The following is a 19,313-nucleotide window of genomic DNA, read 5'->3' on the forward strand; positions in this document are numbered from 1 at the left end:
TGCTTCTTTGCGCTCTGATTGGCTGTCAGCCAGTTTGATCATGGGTAAAGCATTACGAACAGGCAGACAGACAGACGTAGGCTTTTATAATATTAGAATGCACAAACTGCTTGGGGCAACAAGAATGAATTATAGAACTCTTAAAACCAGGGATGGATACTTCAGAGCTGAAGAACTTCAGGCCCATATCCTTACTGTCCTTTTACAAACAGTTAGGCTCGGAAGCGGTGAGAGACGCGCGGGTGAAAGCTCACTGCGCCCCCACTCCCCCGAAGCCCCCCAAAACACTCCAGCAGCCGCGGAGCCCCCCGCCAACCCCCAGCACAGCAAGGGTAAGCGGGGCCCACCTGATGGAATAAAACATCACAGGCACTACATTCTTCAGAATATTGCCCACAAAACCCTGTGGCTGTTCTGCCTGGTTCTTGATCCACAGGAGCTAGCTTCAATGGTTAGTAGTTCGCTGGTCAGAAAAATTAGTGGCGTTCAGCCCTTCAGTAAGTGTGCTAATCATAGCCCATTGTACTAGTAAGCTTCATGACAACGAGGAAGTTTGTCTATAAGGAAAATGTAATGAGATAACTTTTTAGATAACCCAGAGAACATTGGTCAGATGTTGATGGCTTCTAGGCATTAGTTTCCACAGCTGACCCAAAATTTGATACTCCAGCTTGTTATTTATGTTAATTGACAACATTTCTGCAACCCCTTAATGTGTCCCCTAACCCTTCAAGACAATGCACGTCAAGATTGGTTTCTAAAATTGAAACAAACTAATGGCAACAGTCTGAACCTCATGAACAACTCTGTAAGAGCCCTGACACTCATTTTACCATTCCTAACCAGTCCCTAAAACAAACCAAGCTTCACAGGCCAGGACCTACGAATGACTGATCTCATAAGAGATGGCCAAAGAACAAAGCCCAAGACTCATGGCAACTCTTCAACAATACATCAGCTGTGAATCACCTACTATTCATGAGCAACCTTTTAACCAGGGCATGAGCATGCATATCTGATGCAAATAAAAATAATTTAAGAAGGACATAGGTTGTCAATGTTGAGCTTCACAGTGTTTACTGCATCTGGCACCACATTAAAAAAACCCCAATATGAAATATCTTATCAAGAATATCTCAAGAAACTTTATAATGAGCATATACGTCATTAATGACTGAGCAAAGATTTTTCTTTTGATAAAACATTCCTGCCATTTCCTTGTATTTAGTGATGCCAGTGCACTGCAAAGAAGTGGCTATGTTAATCCAGTCATTATATAGAGCAGTGGTGCCCAAACTTTTCACCCCATGGTCTAGATAGGTGATGCCAGGTCCACCTGCGGGCCAGATCCAGCTGGTGGACCTAATACTACGTGCCATGTGGCAATGGCCTGGCACCAATCTGGCTGTGCAGCAATGGCCTGAATCCAGCCCCATGGGCTCTGCAGGCCAGATTTGGCTGATAGGCTAGGGCTGAGCATTGCTGGTATAGAGCAAGGAGATTAATCCCCTTCAAACCATTCTCACGTCTATGAAGCTAGCCAGGACCTGAAATAAAAACCACTGAAGTCAGTGCTAAAGTTCCCACTGTCCTTAATAGTACAGATCAGGGCTCTATTGAATAGAGAGCGCAGTAAGATGAAATAAGCCTACTGTAGTTACAACAGACAACCATTTGTAGTCAAAGCATTAGAGAATTTGAGCAACTGACTGCAGAATTAAATGTAATGATGTTATTGCTTGGAGGATCTTTAAAAATCCTTTTATGAAAAATAGCAACAACCCTTTCAGCTGGCATGTTTTACAGGAGTTAGTTTCCTATTAAATGCCTACAAACAAAAATCCATACTGTAAAATTCTAACAAGTGGGTTTATTCTTTCAATATTTTATTGCTTATAATGCATGAGTAGATTTAATGCATATAGCTGTACTTAAATGCTCAAGTACTTTACTGAGAGTAACAGCTTCTTCTAAAAGCGTTGCTGTATGCTGTGTTTCTGTTTATATTATGATGGTCCTTCAAATAGTCTGATGTAGAACAAACCAAAATATACATTTGAAATGACTACTTTCCTTGACAACTTGATTTTTTTTGGTCAAAAAACTGAAGATCAAAATCTTTTGAACTGAATTTTACAGTCTTTGGTTTTTCAAAATTTTATACATTTTCCCCTTGTCTTCATTGAAATTCTTGGCAAAAGAAAAAAACATTCATTTTTTATTAATAATATTTAACTACCTCATGGAGATCTAGAAATAATTAGTTACTGCTTGTACAGTGCATTGAGTATGGAACATACTATTAGAAAACCTATGCTGCTCTGAAATAGAAATGTGCCTGTGTGGCTAACATGACCCATTATAACACCTATTAACTATTTCCTTCAGATTAAGTTATTGAACGCTACTCTGGCACAAATGTCCATATAGAACATGAGTCAGTTAAATTTGGGGTGAATGCCAACTTTCAAAACAAGTTAAACTTGTTTACCCTAAGAACCATCCTCTTTATAGGGGTTTAATTCTGCAGGACAGACTCCATAGTTTGGACATAGAAGATTGTTTGGTAAATCTGTGCTAAGGCTAGCTCTAGGTAGAGGTAGTTGCCTTAAAGAAAATTAAATGAATAATAATTTTGCATTTTTTTTTTAATTCAGGAAACTTCTGGCATGATTTAGTCTCACTTCCCAGAAGGTATCCGATGCAATGCTCTCCTTCTCGAACACGTACTCCTAGCAGCACGTGATTGTTTCCCATTAGTGAAGTGGTCCAATAACTGCCTTCTTCTATGAATAAACTAGAGCAACCCTAATTTAATTTTGAGGAAAGTAATTTCACTCTTGTTTATCTCCTGGAAACATACCTCCTCATTATGGTTGATGAAATTGTGACAGCATCATGGCTGGTCTTGTTCAAACTTAGATTTGCGGTCAGAAATGAAAAAGACCTTCATGCACTAACGTTTAATTATAAAAGCACTTTTTGCACTACTCCAAAACCAAACCCATAGTTCTGTGTATTTGGCTTTTTTCTCTTTCAGGTAATGATAAAGAGGTGGAGAACCAACCTTGGCCAAATCTGTACTTAGTTCTGGGAAAGTCTGAGTTTTGGCAAATATGCTGAGGAAAATGTAATGACCAGCAAACCTGAGGCTGAGGCAGCCCAACATTTTATCTCCTGAGTCTAATTTCAAGTTTTCTGACATCTCTTAATTGACTTCAGTGCATGCATTTGATGGCATCACTTTAGTTTTCCAGAAATGCTTGCACAGTTTGGAGGGGGAAAAGAAACCATTTTCTGAGTGGATACCAGCACTGCTGTAACTATCAGTAGTAGATTCATGGCAGAACATGCTCAGATTCCCAGCAACACTGAAACCAACCACAATTTTTTCTTTGAGGTTTGAGATGGTTTGGACTATTATTCTTCTGAAGAGTAGAAAATAGGAGGATACTTTTAACCTATTAAATAGGTACTTTGCGTCAGTCTTTCATCAGTCCCATGGGACGCCCATGCCCGCTACAGGGCCGGGAAGTCCGGGTGAGGGTGATCCCCTGCCCTCCATTAATGCTGACTTTCTGAAGGAACATCTTGAGAAGCTGGATACCTTCAAGTCAGCTGGCCCTGACAATCTTCACCCCAGGGTACTCAAGGAGCTGGCGAGCATCATAGCCCAGCCTCTAGCACGGATCTTTGAAAACTCTTGGCGCTCTGGTGTAGTGCCCGAAGACTGGAAGAAGGCCAATGTGGTGCCTATCTTCAAGAAAGGGAGGAAAGTGGATCCGGCTAACTATAGGCCCATCAGCCTGACTTCTATCCCGGGGAAGATCTTAGAAAAGTTTATTAAAGAGGCCATCCTTAATGGACTGGCCGACGCCAACATCTTAAGGGATAGCCAGCACGGGTTTGTTGCGGGTAGGTCTTGCTTGACCAATCTCATTTCCTTCTACGACCAGGTGACCTATCACCTGGACAAGGGAGAAGAGATTGATGTCATATATCTTGACTTCAAAAAAGCCTTCGATCTGGTGTCCCATGATCGCCTCTTGGAGAAACTGGCCAATTGTCGCCTTGGGTCCTCCACGATCCGCTGGCTGGAAAATTGGCTCTGGGGTCGGACCCAGAGGGTAGTAATCGATGGAAGTCACTCATCGTGGTGTCCTGTGACCAGTGGGGTCCCCCAAGGCTCTGTCCTTGGACCCATACTGTTCAACATCTTCATTAATGATGTGGACACTGGAGTCAGAAGCGGACTGGCCAAGTTCGCCGATGACACCAAACTTTGGGGCAAAGCATCCACACCAGAAGACAGGCAGGTTATCCAGGCTGACCTGGACAGGCTCAGCAAGTGGGCAGATGAGAATCTGATGGGGTTCAATGCTGATAAATGCAAGGTTCTCCACCTTGGGGGGAAAAAAACCCACCGCATCCTTATAGGCTCAGCAGTGCTATGTTGGCTAGCACTATACAAGAAAGAGACTTGGGGGTCATCATTGACCACAAGATGAACATGAGCCTGCAATGTGATGCTGCAGCTAGTAAAGCAACCAAAACGCTGGCTTGCATCCATAGATGCTTCTCAAGCAAATCCTGGGACGTCATTCTCCCCCTGTACTCGGCCTTAGTGAGGCCGCAGCTGGAGTACTGTGTCCAGTTTTGGGCTCCACAATTCAAAAAGGATGTGGAGAAGCTTGAGAGAGTCCAGAGAAGAGCCACGCGCATGATCAGAGGTCAGGGAAGCAGACCCTACGATGACAGGCTGAGAGCCCTGGGGCTCTTTAGCCTGAAAAAGCGCAGGCTCAGGGGTGATCTGATGGCCACCTACAAGTTTATCAGGGGTGACCACCAGTATCTGGGGGAACGTTTGTTCACCAGAGCGCCCCAAGGAATGACGAGGTCGAATGGTCACAAACTACTTCAAGATCGTTTCAGGCTGGACATAAGGAAGAATTTCTTTACTGTCCGAGCCCCCAAGGTCTGGAACAGCCTGCCACCGGAGGTGGTTCAAGCGCCTTCATTGAACACCTTCAAGATGAAACTGGATGCTCATCTTGCTGGGATCCTATGACCCCAGCTGACTTCCTGCCCTTTGGGCAGGGGGCTGGACTCGATGATCTTCCGAGGTCCCTTCCAGCCCTAATGTCTATGAAATCTATGAAACTATACATGTCCCACCCTAAATGGCCTGTCACTATTTTTGAACAGTAGCTTATCCCAGACCAAGCTTCCTAGTGCAGCCATATACTGGCCATGTGTTGAACATCATTCAGCACAATAAAGACCGTTTTGAAAAGGGTATCCTCACAGGCACATCAATCAGACCTGTCAGCAGTATGGGACACTGTAATCAATTGGCGTATCTTCCCCAAAACATATAGCACTATTAATGGTCATCATATAATCAGTTTTCTAGTAGATAGAATAATGTATCAGTATAACAGATAAACTGTCTGTCTATGCAAGAGAGAGAGTCAGTTGCCTGGACACTGAAAAAATGTTGTGTTGGAAGAGCACAAGAGAAGAAAATTATAAAAGATTAGATTAGATTAAAATATTGCAGTACCTTCATGGGGAGAAGAGACAAGTTACTGAAGGGTTCTTTTGTCCAGTGGAGAAAAGCTTAATGAAAAGTAGTACTGAGAACTGAACCTAGACTAACTAAATTAGTTAGGCATGAAACTTCACTAATGATTATTAAACACAGTAAACCATTATTAAGGGAATATGGTGCCTCCATGTCATCAAAGCAAGATTGTGAATGAGTTTCTGGAATAGTTATAATGTTTACTTTTAGGGGTAACTGGGTGAAATACATGATATTGCAGTTGATCAGAGCTCAGGATACATGATTTTATGATGACCTCTGGACATTCATATCTATGAATGTTCCCAACCTCCACTATGACCATTCCAATCTTCTACCTAGTTTGGTTGGTGGTTGAGTTTTCTTTAAATATTTTCTTTAGGATTCAACCTAGGAACTACAATTTTTATGCTTTGAATTTGACATGGATTAGCCAGTAGGATTGAGGTTTTAGTGACTAGAATTTCAAAGATGAACAGTGGTGACCGAGTTGTTTCTTGGTGTGAATTCTTGTCACCTTTTTGTTTCAATGTGCCATCTTGGGAATGAGAACTATGTCTTGCATATTGGATGATATTTTTAAATTCATCATTGGCAATCCCTTGGTTGAGGAGGATCTCTATTATGGCTCACTGAGTCTTGAGGTGATTTAAGAGTTCAATCCTTGAGCCACAGATCTGTCTGCAAAAGTTACAGGTCATAACGGGGAGAGTAGGCTGGGATTTCTCTTCTTTTTCTTCCTCCATCCTCTCTTCTTTGTTTCCAGAGCTAGGTGCTTTATCTCAAAGTGGGCTATTTTAAAATCTCATTTATGTGAAATCTGCATAATTTCTGACCACTTTAAATAACCAGCCTCTGCTTAGAAGTGGGAAAAGTATTCTTTCATGGGCCCCACACTACTTTTTTTCTCATTCTTGGTTGTTCTACTCATATTTGAGCCATTCATGATGGCTGCTTTGCTTTCAAGAGCAGATAGATATTCATCTATTGTCAGACATTATGTTCACTCGGTATCAAAGCTTTTTTCCCTGATCACTAACAACATTTTTCTTTAAAAAGTGAAACATGGAGGCTTCTGAAAACAATAGAAAGGCATGCAATTTGATCATTTGGATGACGTGTATTTTGTACCAGCTTATTTTTGACATAATCTTTTGAAGTAGTTTAACTAGTCATCCTGTTGCTAGAATTAAATTTTAAAAAAATGGAAATACACATAATGGAAAGAACTCTATATTCTTGTTTTTTATTTTTAAAATATAGAATGAATACAGGACTGGAGAAATTGAAGGAGGCATCTGAATCTGTGGCTGCATTAAGCCAAGAACTGGAGATTAAAGAAAAGGAGCTTCAGGTTGCTAATGAAAAAGCTGACATGGTAAGTACAGACTTAGTACTACTCAGTATACCAAGTAGCATAGTTGCTACTCTCTTTCATGTTTTTGCTTTTCTTGCTGACTGGGAATAATCAAGGAAAAAAGATCTGAAAAAGAAGTATTTGTAATTGCATAATAATGATAATGAAAATGAAGGCAATCCCATTTGAATATCCTGATAGCCCATGGACATGAAATAAGACCATGATTTTTACCTTTTGGAAATGAATACACAACAGCAGTTTTTTTGCAGCAATATATTGTCTTTAAGTTTGAATTTATTCTCTTTCTTAGGTTTTGAAAGAAGTCACTGCGAAAGCGCAAGCTGCTGAAAAGGTGAAAGCAGAAGTACAGAAAGTGAAAGATAAAGCCCAGACTATTGTTGACAGCATCTCAGCAGATAAAGCCATTGCTGAAGAAAAACTAGAGGCTGCAAAACCTGCCTTAGAAGAGGCAGAGGCAGCTTTACAGGTCTCTATTAAAAAGCCTAGACTACACAGTATAATAGTTTTCACAAGATGGGTTTACTAGAAAACTGAGGGTAAAGTGGTGGGTGGGCCAGATAACAATTGGCAAAAAAATCTTTTCATGAACATCAAACTAAATAGGCTCGTGGTAAAGCCCACCAGAGAATAAAGGCTTCAAACACTACAGCACTGTGTGTGAAATCACACGCCAAGTCACTACCACCAATGTATGCAAGAAAGGAGTGCAGATTAACTATTAATCATTAACCATTATGCTACTAATTAAACATTATGCTCACCAGAATAAGAACATCCATTGGGCTGTCCAAAGCTATCTTTTTTTTTTTTTCATTTGTTCTAATTTTTGCTGCTAAACTGGTACTGCACTTGAACCTCCTGATAATTCTTCTTACTTTTGGTGGTTTTCTCTAATTTCCAATGCACAGAACCACCAGAGCATTAGGTTATCTGTGTCTCCATATTCAAATGCTATTCAACCCCACTTTTATTGTTGTCAGGCGGAAGGTAGGGCCAAGTGGCACCTTTTTTGCAGTGACATTTTTAGACTGAGCTCACTTCTGTATTCTGCACACAATCTTACATTACAGTGTGTAAAGAGTGAAGTACTCATTTTACTTTTCCTGATATTTCACTATATTGTTTGATGCGTATTTCCACTTCTGTCAAACTTGATAAATGTGAAGTACATAGAGCATTTTGGGAGGAGGACGAAGAATCGGAAGCTATCGGCAATAGGCACTGAAATGAATTACACTTCCCATTTATACCATTTAAACATATGAAATGGCAAGAACTGAGTGGTTGAGGATACAGTGATATCAGAAATATCTAAAGGTTTGACTTGTCAAAAAAATGTGTAACTTCAAATGGTCTTAAATTCTTGAGAAATCCTCCATCAAATACCTTTTTATGGGTTCTTTCTCTTAATATACCCCTGCTTCAACCTTTCTGGTGAAGGGAAGAGATCTGTCATTCTTGTTCAGTCCAGAGTTTCTTTTAAAAAACTGACCAGATAAGACTTAGGGCAGGCATGAACCCAAGTGAAATGCTAATCTGCTTGTAGCTCTTGAAGATGAGAATAAGTCTGATACTTCTGTAGGAAAACCTCTCAGTAGATGCTACAGTTAGTGGCAAGGTGCGTCTGGTGCCTCAAATAAGTCGAGGTAAATGCCAACCTTGAAGGGGGTCAGGTTTTTTTTTTTTTTTTTTTTTTGTTCTAAAGAGTCTTAAATGTCCATGTACTGCCCCTGCCTGACCTCTTATAGGCACTCTCAGGTGGCCTTTGAGCGTTCACTAGGCTCTGGCCAAGAGGTATGTCCCCAGGACTTAGGTGTTAGGTTGCGTTTCACCCTGAGGGAAACCCCAACACTCATCTGCCACGACTTGGTCTTCTCTTCTTCAGTGGTGATTCTCGCAGACCAGGTACTACCTACCGAAAGCGTTTTTGGGGCTACACCTCCCCTAAACCCCAGCCATGTGCCAGCCCTCAAGACCGCTGGATGGTGGATTGTTGGCCTGTTGCCTGTGAGGTCCTCATCTGAATTTTTACCGCCTTGTCTGTCCCTGGACGGCTTGCCTGTCCCAGGTGATCACGAGGTGTGTGATCGTGTCCACCTTTGTGCTTGAACTTCCTCCGAGGCTCCTGCAAATCCCACCTTGATCTGTTTTTGTGACCCTGGACCCATGGAGGGTCTTTCCTTGGTCATGACTCCAGGTGCCCTCCAAACTAAAGTGAACAAAAAAGAAATAATGAAAGGATTGGGGTGCTGGTCTCTGCCTGTCCCCATTCATGGGTCCAATGTCTGGTACTTCCGACCCCTTGATGCATCCTTCTAATGCAGCTGAGACCCCTCCAGAGGGTCTCCGTCCTGCCCCTTTCAAGGCAGCTGCTCTTTCTGAGATGCCACCCAGGGAGCAACTCCACACTTGGGCGTCCCTGCCGTGTGTCTCTGCCATTTCTCCACTGCCGGTTTTTGAATCTGCCGGGCAGTGGTTTTCCCTGACATCATCGGCTGGTGCTGCCCCCAGCCGGCAATAAAAGTGGCTGACGAACCACACCAGTGGCCCTTCTTGGTGCGGCTCTTTCCCCTGTGGGCGGTAAGTATGCCTTCTTTTCAGGGCTCTCTTCTTTTTTTCCTGGACGAGTCGCCCCTGCCTTGGGTCCCGCCGTAGGAGGCTGTTCCGGTGCCTCCATTTTTGTTTCCCTGGGACATGTACTTTCTTCTGTTGTAATGACTTTGATTTGTGGAGATGAGCAGCAATATAGGGATTGAGTGAAATGGTAAGGATGCACAAACAAGAAGTATAAGTCATGAACCTGTACTAAAATCCAGATACAAAGTACAGTAGAATGAAAAACAAAACAGGGCATCGGATGATATATGAGAGAGGTTTGTTGGCTGTATAATCATTTAAACTATCATCAATATTTAGGGTATTACATTAATGTCTTAAAGGAATAAATAAGCAGTTACTGTTACTTTGGCTTTACCTGTATTTTGTCCCTTGTTTTATTCTGTGTTTCAATACATTTTAAAATCAATAATCTGAAACAATTTTTTAAAAACAAAACCATTCTACCTGATGGATCTTGTTTTTATGACAAACTATTTCTTCTGATTGTATAACATATGACTGACAACTAACATTGTCAGATGACTATTAATATTTTGTGCTATAGTTGGCACATTTTAATGATGTAAATTAAAACTACTATACAAAAAGGTAGCAAATGAATGTAAGGTACAGATGACAAATTCCTATTACAGATTTGTTTGCTTAGTGTGGGCCATCAACTATTTTCATCTTGAATTCTTCAATTCACAAAAAAGCTCAGTGATAATTCCCTAATAGAAGAAAAGACATTAAAAAAAATCTGCCAGAAACATACAAAATGTTTCTGTTGTCTCAGTCAACTTTTATCCAATAAGAAAACGTTTGGTTTGGTTGAAATTCTGCATAGTTTTATACAGTAGTAAATTTAATCAATAATAGTATGCAATTAGATGAGAATTACAAACATCTACTAGGAATTAAATGGACCTTAGTTAGCAGTGCAGAACTACATATATTTTAATACTTTCAACATTTTAAAGGACGCTTCCCAGCTAAAAAACAACATGTATTGGTTAGTTGATTCATTCTTAAACTCTCCAGGGCTGTTGTTATTTGACAGCACTATTATGTTAAGTGAAGATGTACTTAGAGTAAAAATTTTCAAAGCACGTGATAGGCCTTTTGTGTTCCAGTGATAACAGCTTGTAATAAGGACAAACAGGAGCTATTTTTTATATAACCTATTTTTTTCTAACAGCATTTTTTCTCAGAACTGGGCATATTCATATAAATAGCTTGTGGGAGCTGCTGAGCAGAAGTTGCTTACCAGCTTGCAAGAGGCAACAATCCCAAACCTATCGGGATGTGTTCCTTGGATGTGTTTGGCTTGAAGATGACTGTACAGTTAAAAATGTTACAGACAACAATCTTAAGCTTGTAGAATGGACTAATGCAATTGTCTGTCTGCCATCTTATAACAGTATTATCTACGAATTGACTTCCTAACATGGCAAGAGATATAACTCTGTTCCTTCCTCTCAATTTTAACAGACAATAAAGCCTGCAGACATAGCCACTGTCCGTACGCTGGGTCGACCTCCACACCTCATCATGCGTATCATGGATTGCGTGCTACTGCTGTTCCACAGGAAAGTGAACAGTGTGAAAGTGGATCAAGAGAGAAACTGTACTATCCCATCCTGGCAGGAATCCCTGAAACTTATGACAGCAGGCAACTTCTTACAGAATCTGCAGGTAGAGAAGTACTTTATTTAATAAACGCACCACAAAAATTGTAGTAGAGAAAGCAGGTCATGGATTTGATCTTTATTACAAGCTTACCACTAAGAAACATGGGCACAGTCCCACAGTTGTTACTCAGGCAGGAACTCTGACAGTAAATCAAAAGTGGTTTCTTCTAAGGCTACAATTGCAAGATGAGATTCATAGTTTAAAAACTGGATAGCTGCTTGGTCACATTTGCCATTTAGAAGCCCTTTCTACTGTAACATAGCTATATTCCTTTATAAGATAGCTATGTAACAGCTATTACTTGGAGCATATCATATTAATTAACTTCTGTATGGAATTTTCTTTGCTTGTGGGCGTGGCTATATATCAGAAAACCATAAATCTGTCTTATGGAGGGTTTGTATGACAGGATTTTTATAAGAAGCTGGATTAACTTCTTTTGTATTTTTGCTATCGCTAGTTCTGCTGCTGACTTATAAATGATTTTATATATTTTTCTTTGATCTATGAGATATATATATTTATTGATATTAATTAATTATGAATATTTGAGTGTCTGGGATCGGAATGCCACTTTTAACCTAAGATACAAAAAGATTTGCAAAACTTAAATTTCCTTTTTTCTTGAAGCCTATTTGTAACCCTTAGTGAAATTGAGCTGTACTTTACTTGACAAGCAGGCTTATTTGTGGCAGACTTGGCTAGTTCTTAGAGTTCATGATATTACAACCACCATGCATTAATGATGAGGGTTTTTTGAACTAGTATTGATTATAGCACTTGAAGGAATGATAATGTAGTAAGCTATTACGTGAACAGATTATATCTGCTGTACTTCATGGGGAAATGTTCCTAGTACTGCCATCAACAGATGAAGAATAAAATTCAAAATTGTTTAGATGTAGAACAAAAAGATGAGGATGAAAAAGGTATCATAGGAGTGTAATGGGAGGTAGGTGTTAATGGGGAAAGAACTTTCTTTACAGGAGAGAGTTGAAATGCAACAAATGTTATGAGAGCAAGTTCCAATAGCAAGTTATTCTGTGTATGGTCAAAAAATAGTTTGATTTACGAGTTGATTTTTCTACGATTCCCTGTTTTGACATGTACAAAAGATTCTTTGTCTAGATCTAGAAGGGTTTCTTTTTGCCCTTTCTCTCATGAACCCACGTACAATGGATTATACATTACTGGGAAGTTTAAAGATGGTACAAAACTTACATAAACTATGAGTAAAATTCCAGCCTCTGAACATTAATTACTAAATTGCAGTAGTAAAGGTCACTAGTTAAGAAATATTGAGTCAATTTAAGATATTCATGTTGTTGATGACTGTTACTGATGTCTCAAAAATATGTACAACAAAGGACCTCTGTATGAAGGCCTTTAAAGTTATTCCCGAGAATCTGGTACGTGTGTGGTGATACAGCGTGACTAAAATATTACCTGCCTGATTTTTCTAGCAATTTCCAAAAGATACTATCAATGAAGAGGTAGTAGAGCTTTTAAACCCCTACTTTGAAATGATAGACTACAACATTGAAACTGCAAAGCGAGTGTGTGGGAATGTGGCTGGCCTCTGCTCATGGACCAAAGCTATGGCAGCATTTTTTGCTATCAACAAGGAAGTATTACCCTTAAAAGTAAGTCTCTGTATTTTTCACTAGTGGGAGCTTCACTCCGGGGAAAGACAGACATTGTAGCATGCTCCCTGAACTTGCTTACTACAAAAACAAGAAATCCATAAGCAGGCTTACCAATTGAAGTGTGGGTTTTTAAACAGGCGGCATATGTGTAAGTCGGTTCTTAAGTAGTAGAGCTTTAAATCACTGCTTTAAAATGTTTTAGATGAAATGAAGTTTGAGATCTTTTTCATTAAGAATTTATTGCCTAAAGAAGGGAAGAGTCTTAGTCAAGCTATCTGGTTTCTTTGTATGTTTTGTCATGTTTTTTCAGTATGAAATAAAAAACCTGTTAAACAATATTTTAGTCTTTGCAACTGTCATGGTCTACAGAAGTGCTAGCCAGCCTTCTTGGCTGGAGTGGCACACATTAAGCCCTGACCTTCCCTGAGTGCCATTCTGATTCCTGCCTCTCAAAAGGAGCATCTGGGGCATTGGAATGGAGATTTGTCCGCCCCACACAGAAGCTTTCTGGTGCCACTTGTGGCATGCATGCCACAGCTTGGCCACCCCATGTCTAGGGAACTGAACTCTTGTGCATCTGTTGGGAGGGTAGAGATGGAATTAGCCTTGGGGAAGCCTACCCTGCAGTGAAATGGTAAGATACCTGAATTATCTGTAAGAGACTTAGCTTGGGAACTAAGCAGTTAAGTCATGGTAGCTTAGCATTTGGTGCAGATTAATTTATCCTCCCAAGTATGAAAGAATACAGTGACATTTATTGATGTGTGGTTTAATTTTCCAGGCAAGAAATTTTAAAATATATAAACCAGTCTGAAACTGTTGACTTGAATTCGAAATGTTAACAGCCATTTCTACATGGTCAAAGTATTTACTTGCCATTCATCAGTGCCATTTATTTATTTATTTATTTTTACTACTGTGGAAGAACTGAAGTCTAAACCTTCAAAAGTAACATTAGTTGCTTACCAGTGAGTATTGTAGTTGCAGACTTTTTGTGCAAGAGTAAATGAATCCTTTTTTGAATGGCTTGGCAGATGTTTCAAGAATTTGTAAAACATACTTTGAAAAATGGAGAAATCTGGAAATGTACAACACTTTTTTGAGAAGGATCCTTGTTTAGGCTCATTGAGCCACCAGTGCAAATGCAGCTTGAGAGTAACTTTCTCTAACACAAGCTGGAGTGACACCTCGGAAAAAGTTTTGGTACCTGTTGGCAACAATGTTTTATACTCCATCATCCGTCTCATCTGAAGTCACTATGCCAAGAAAAGTTAGGAACAACTAGAGTAGAGTTAACTTGTAGCTTAAGACCATGGGGAATCTGACTGAACCTTGTCTGCCTATGTCCTTAGATCAACATGGCTACACCCTATACCCCTGCAGCTGCCCGACAGTTATTTTTCATATTAACTTATTGTGAAATATGTTTAACTTTAATGTGTTTGAATTCAGAAATGTTTTCCCGCTATGAGTTTTATTTGAGGTAACATTGAGGGATATGGATTTAATTCTTTACCCTCACTTGTGAATTTACCGTATAATTATTGAGAATTGTAGCAGAATTTAGTCTGTCATAAATTGAATGAATAGGCATGATGGATCCAATTACATGGAACATTTATTCATATCTAAATTAATTGGGTGGAAGCTACATCTGAGATGCCTTACACAAAATGCTTTAAAAGGCTCAGTGAAAGTGTTTGTTTTGTATTTGTATACTTTGTAGGCTAATTTGGCAGTTCAGGAGAATCGCCTTGCTACTGCCATGGTGGATCTGCAGAAAGCCCAAGCAGAGTTGGATGCCAAGCAAGCTGAACTAGATATTGTGCAGGCAGAGTATGAAAAAGCCATGAGGGAAAAACAGGTTGAGTATTTGTTACAGAAAGAATATATGATTGCTTTACTGACTTTGATATTGTTTGCACAAGCACAGGACACTGCATCTTAAACTCCACTGAAATACATGATGTGTGTAGCACAATGCTTTGGTCAGAAACCTGTATTTTCTTTGTATCTGAAGTAAAGACGGTTTCAGGGAAGTCCTACTTGACACATTAGGCCTTGGGCTCTAGTATCAGGTGTCGGGCATCAGTCACCTTTTTACCACATTTTTAACCTACAAGACCAGAATGAAAATTGAAAACATCTATTAAACATTGGATGCACATTTTTATTTTTGAAGGACAAAATCTAGGTGTGTATGCCTCCATTCTTGGGACATAGTGACGAGCAGTGACAGAGTATTTCATCTGAACATCTTATGTCAAGTGTTTTATCCTTCTCAGTGGATGCAATACGTGTTAATTGTGGCATTTGTGAACATTCTTCCCTCATGGGTTTAGATTTATATGTTCACTTGTAAACAATTATTTTTGCAACTGGTTTCCTGTAGACTTTGATTGAAGATGCAGAACGTTGCAGACATAAGATGCAAACAGCCTCCAGTCTTATAAGTGGTCTAGCAGGTGAAAAAGAGAGATGGACTGAACAGAGTAAAGAATTTGCTGCAGAAACCAAAAGGCTTGTGGGTATGTATATTTTATTTTATAGCAAGCTGTGTTAAATTACTTAAACAACGTAGCATTAAGAGTTCATTGGATTGATGCTGAGCACATTGGATTAAATTCCTGCCTTGTACCTGTGTTCCTTGGGCGAGTACTTTACATCATCTATATCTTATGCCAGATGCAGGCGCTCAATTTCTATTAGGAGAATCACTGTTTTTTCGGTAGAAACCACAAGCATACAGACATAAAGGCTTATTTTCCCAGTGCAAAAATGGCTTCTCTGGGAGAAAATAACCCAGCAACAACCAGGGTTAAATGGTTCCTGGCAAAGTTTTTCCCAAAAGACTGAACATCTATACATCTGAACATCAGTGGTGAAAGAACAGGTTAGGGACTGCTTACAAAAGCTGGATGTGTACAAGTCTATGGGGCCAAGTGAGATGAACCAAAGGGTGCTGAGGGAGTTGGCTGATGTGACTGCAGAGCTATTGGCCATCATCTTTGAAAACTCATGGTGATCAGGAGAGGTTCTGGTTGGCTGAAAAAGAGCAAATGTAATGCCCATCTTTAAGAAAGGGAAGAAGGAGGATCCAGGGAACTATAGACCAGTCAGCCTCACCTCAGTCCCTTGAAAAATCATGGAGCAGATTCTCAAGAAATCCACTTCTAAGCACTTGGAGAAAAAGGTGATTAGGAACAGTTAGCATGAATTTACCAGGGGAAAGTCATGCCTGACCAACCTGATTGTTTTCTATGATGAGATGACTGGCTCTATGGATGCAGTGAGACCAGTGGATGTGGTGTACCTTGATTTTAGCAAGGCTTTTGATACGGTCTCTCACAACATGCTTGCAGGCAAGCTAAGGAAGTATGGACTGGATGAATGGACTGTAAGGTGGATAGAAAACTTGTTGGAGCATCAGGCTCAAAGGGTAATAATCAATGGCTCAATATCTAGTTGGCAGCCGATATCAAGTGGAGTGCCCCACATCTTGGTCCTGGAGCCAGTTTTGTTCAATATCTTCATCAACAACTTGAAAGATGGCATAGAGTGCACCATTAGTAAGTTTGCAGATGACACCAAGCTGGTGTGTATAGTAGATGTACGAGAAGGTAGGGCTAGGATTCAGAATGACCTAGACAAATTGGAGGATTGGACCAATAGGAATCTCATTAGGTTCAACAAAGACAAGGTCAAAGTTCTCCAGTTAGGGCAGAACAATCCCATGCACCAGTGCAGGCTGGGGGCTGACTGTCTGGGCAGCAGCCCTGCAGAAAAGGACCTGGGGGTTACAGTGGACAATAAGCTGCATGTGAGCCAGCAGTGTGCCCTTGTTGCCAAGAAAGCTAATGGCATACTGGGCTGCATTGGTAGGTGTGTTGCCAGTAGGTCAAGGGAAGTGATTATTCCCCTCTATTCAGCATTGATGAGGCCACATCTGGAGTGCTGTGTTCAGTTTTGGGCCCCCCCACTTCAGAAAGAATATGGACATATTGGAGAGTCCAGCAGAGGTAAACAAAAATGGTGAGGGGGTTGCGGGACATGACTTCTGAGGGAACTGGGCTTATTTAGTCTAGAGAAAAGGAGACTGAGGAGAGATGTAATTTCAGCCTTTAACTACCTGAAGCGGGGTTCAAAACATGATGGAGTTAGACTGTTCTCAGTGGTGGTAGATGACAGAACAAGGAACAACGGTCTTGAGTTGCAGCAAGGGAAGTTTAGGTTAGATATTAGGAAGAATTTTCTCACTAGGAGGGTAGTAAAACACTGAAACAAGTTACCCAGATGGGGGTGGAAGCTCCATCCTTGGAGGTTTTCAAAACCTGGCTAGACAAAGATTTGGCTGGGATGAACTAGTTGGGGCTGAATCTGCTTTGAGCAGGGGGTTGGACTAGATGATCTCCTGAGATCACTTCCAACCCCTAACTTTCTATGATTCTATACAGTTTGTCCTGGCTTAACTCCTACAGGGAACAAGGAGGAGTGGAGCCAGAGAAAGGTTTCCTGCTTTCCTGAGATGAGGGTCACCTCAATCTTGAAGGTGTCAGGGGAGCCGCTTGCCCCCTTCCATAGACTTGGAGGTGAAGGGAGCAGAAGCCAGTGCTTCTTGACTTCCTGAAACCAGGGTTTGAGAGAGAGAGTCAAGGGGCTTTGTTAGTTCACATCAGCTTTCTGAACAATAGGGCAGTGATTTTTAAAAGCCAGTGGCTGGGAACAGGGCTGCTTACAGGTGCCAGCTTTGAAATTGCCACCCCTCTACTCAGCAGGGTGAAGGGCAGCAAGAGGAATCCTGGAATCAGGCCGGGAAAAGCCTTTGCATGTTGAGTTCCCAGCTCTTTTTCTGTGGGGGAGAACTGGGAGCATTCCTACCATGAGAGAATGCCTACCTCCTGCCAGTCAGCTCATTGGCAGGATGAGGGGGCATTGTTCCAGGGCAAGGACCCTGCCTGGCTATCTGTGGCAGCTGCTGCTTTTCAGCAATTGCCATGTGAGAGCTTGCTCCATTCCCAGGCAGGAGAAAGTGCAGGCTCCCTTAACAAATTAATGGGCTTCCTTAAAGGCAGGGATGACCCAGGGAGCAGCCCTCTAGTGGCCTTTGGCTGGAAAGCTTATCTATGAAGTGTTCCAAATATGGGGCTGGAGGAATGAGTGCATAATACAGTTCCTGTGATACTTTTCTTCCAGAAGACATTTTCTTCCAGTAGAAATGAACATATATACTCAGTTTCTTAGGGGGTGTGTAGATGACATGGGCATGAATGTAGAGCACCTGAAAATTTTAACGCGGCTTTTTTTTGGTGTGGTGCATTTGTGTTTGCACAACACGATGTTCATGTTTGCATGAACAGTGCTTTCAAACGAGTTAAGCCTTGTGTGTCATTCCCCACAGATTTCAGCAGGGGGATTCAAATACCAATTTACCCTCTGCAAGGTCTTTCCTAATGTATTGCAGCAGGATGTGCATGTAAATCAACCAGTCTCTCCAGTCCCCACCCCTGGACTCTCACTGGACAGTTCAGACTCTCACTGTGAGTCTCCCCTGGGCAGCGTCACCCCCAAATCCTTGTCACTTGCACCCACCTATGCTTGGTCAGTCTGGTCTCTCTCCATCAGTACGTGATCCCAGAGACCCTATTGCAATTCAAAAGACGAGCCCCATGAATCCTCCCCTCCTGTTCCTTTCCCTTCCCATCCCACCATGTTACAAATATATGTTTTTTCTTTTATTTACTATAACTGCTGTGACAACTATGATGTCATAAAATGTTCAAGGTTTAGAGTAGCGGGTGGGTGGGTGTTTGTTGCCACCTGGTTGATTGCTGTCGATATTGGTGGTGGTAGTGGCCAGCTCTTCTAGCTGGGGTTTTTTTTTTTTTTTTTTTTTGTGGTTTTCTTTGGACTACATTTCCCAGCATTCCAGAACTCATTGGGTTTTCATACAATTTCCAAAGGGGGCTCCCATTGGAACCCTCCCATTCCCTGCCCAGGATTCACTGTCAGTCTGTTTGTGTAATGCCACATACGGCTTGTGGAGGTCATAGATTCGTAGATGTTAGGGTTGGAAGGGACCTCAATAGATCATTGAGTCCGACCCACTGCATAGGCAGGAAAGAGTGCTGGGTCTAGATGACCCCAGCTAGATGCTTATCCAACCTCCTTTTGAAGACCCCCAGGGTAGGGGAGAGCACCACCTCCCTTGGGAGCCCGTTCCAGACCTTGGCCACTCTAACTGTGAAGAAGTTCTTCCTAATGTCCAATCTAAATCTGCTCTCTGCTAGCTTGTGGCCATTACTTCTTGTAACCCCCGGGGGCGCCTTGGTGAATAAAACCTCACCAATTCCCTTCTGTGCCCCTGTGATGAACTTATAGGCAGCCACAAGGTCACCTCTCAACCTTCTCTTGC

The 19,313-nt window shown here is 41.3% G+C and overlaps 1 protein-coding gene across 1 annotated transcript in view; it reads left to right on the plus strand.

The window, feature by feature from the left end:
* The window catches only part of DNAH5 (dynein axonemal heavy chain 5), a 291,360-nt gene that overhangs the window by 208,031 nt on the left and 64,016 nt on the right, over positions 1-19,313 (plus strand). The window contains exons 57-62 of the mRNA XM_025209635.1: positions 6,848-6,962; positions 7,255-7,431; positions 11,055-11,258; positions 12,719-12,898; positions 14,628-14,765; positions 15,294-15,429. Coding sequence (XP_025065420.1) covers positions 6,848-6,962; positions 7,255-7,431; positions 11,055-11,258; positions 12,719-12,898; positions 14,628-14,765; positions 15,294-15,429 — 950 coding nt within the window. The remainder of the gene's footprint in view (positions 1-6,847; positions 6,963-7,254; positions 7,432-11,054; positions 11,259-12,718; positions 12,899-14,627; positions 14,766-15,293; positions 15,430-19,313) is intronic.

This window comes from Alligator sinensis, unplaced genomic scaffold (assembly GCF_000455745.1).
Source record: "Alligator sinensis unplaced genomic scaffold, ASM45574v1 scaffold420_1, whole genome shotgun sequence".
In the NCBI taxonomy this organism is placed as follows: domain Eukaryota; kingdom Metazoa; phylum Chordata; order Crocodylia; family Alligatoridae; genus Alligator; species Alligator sinensis.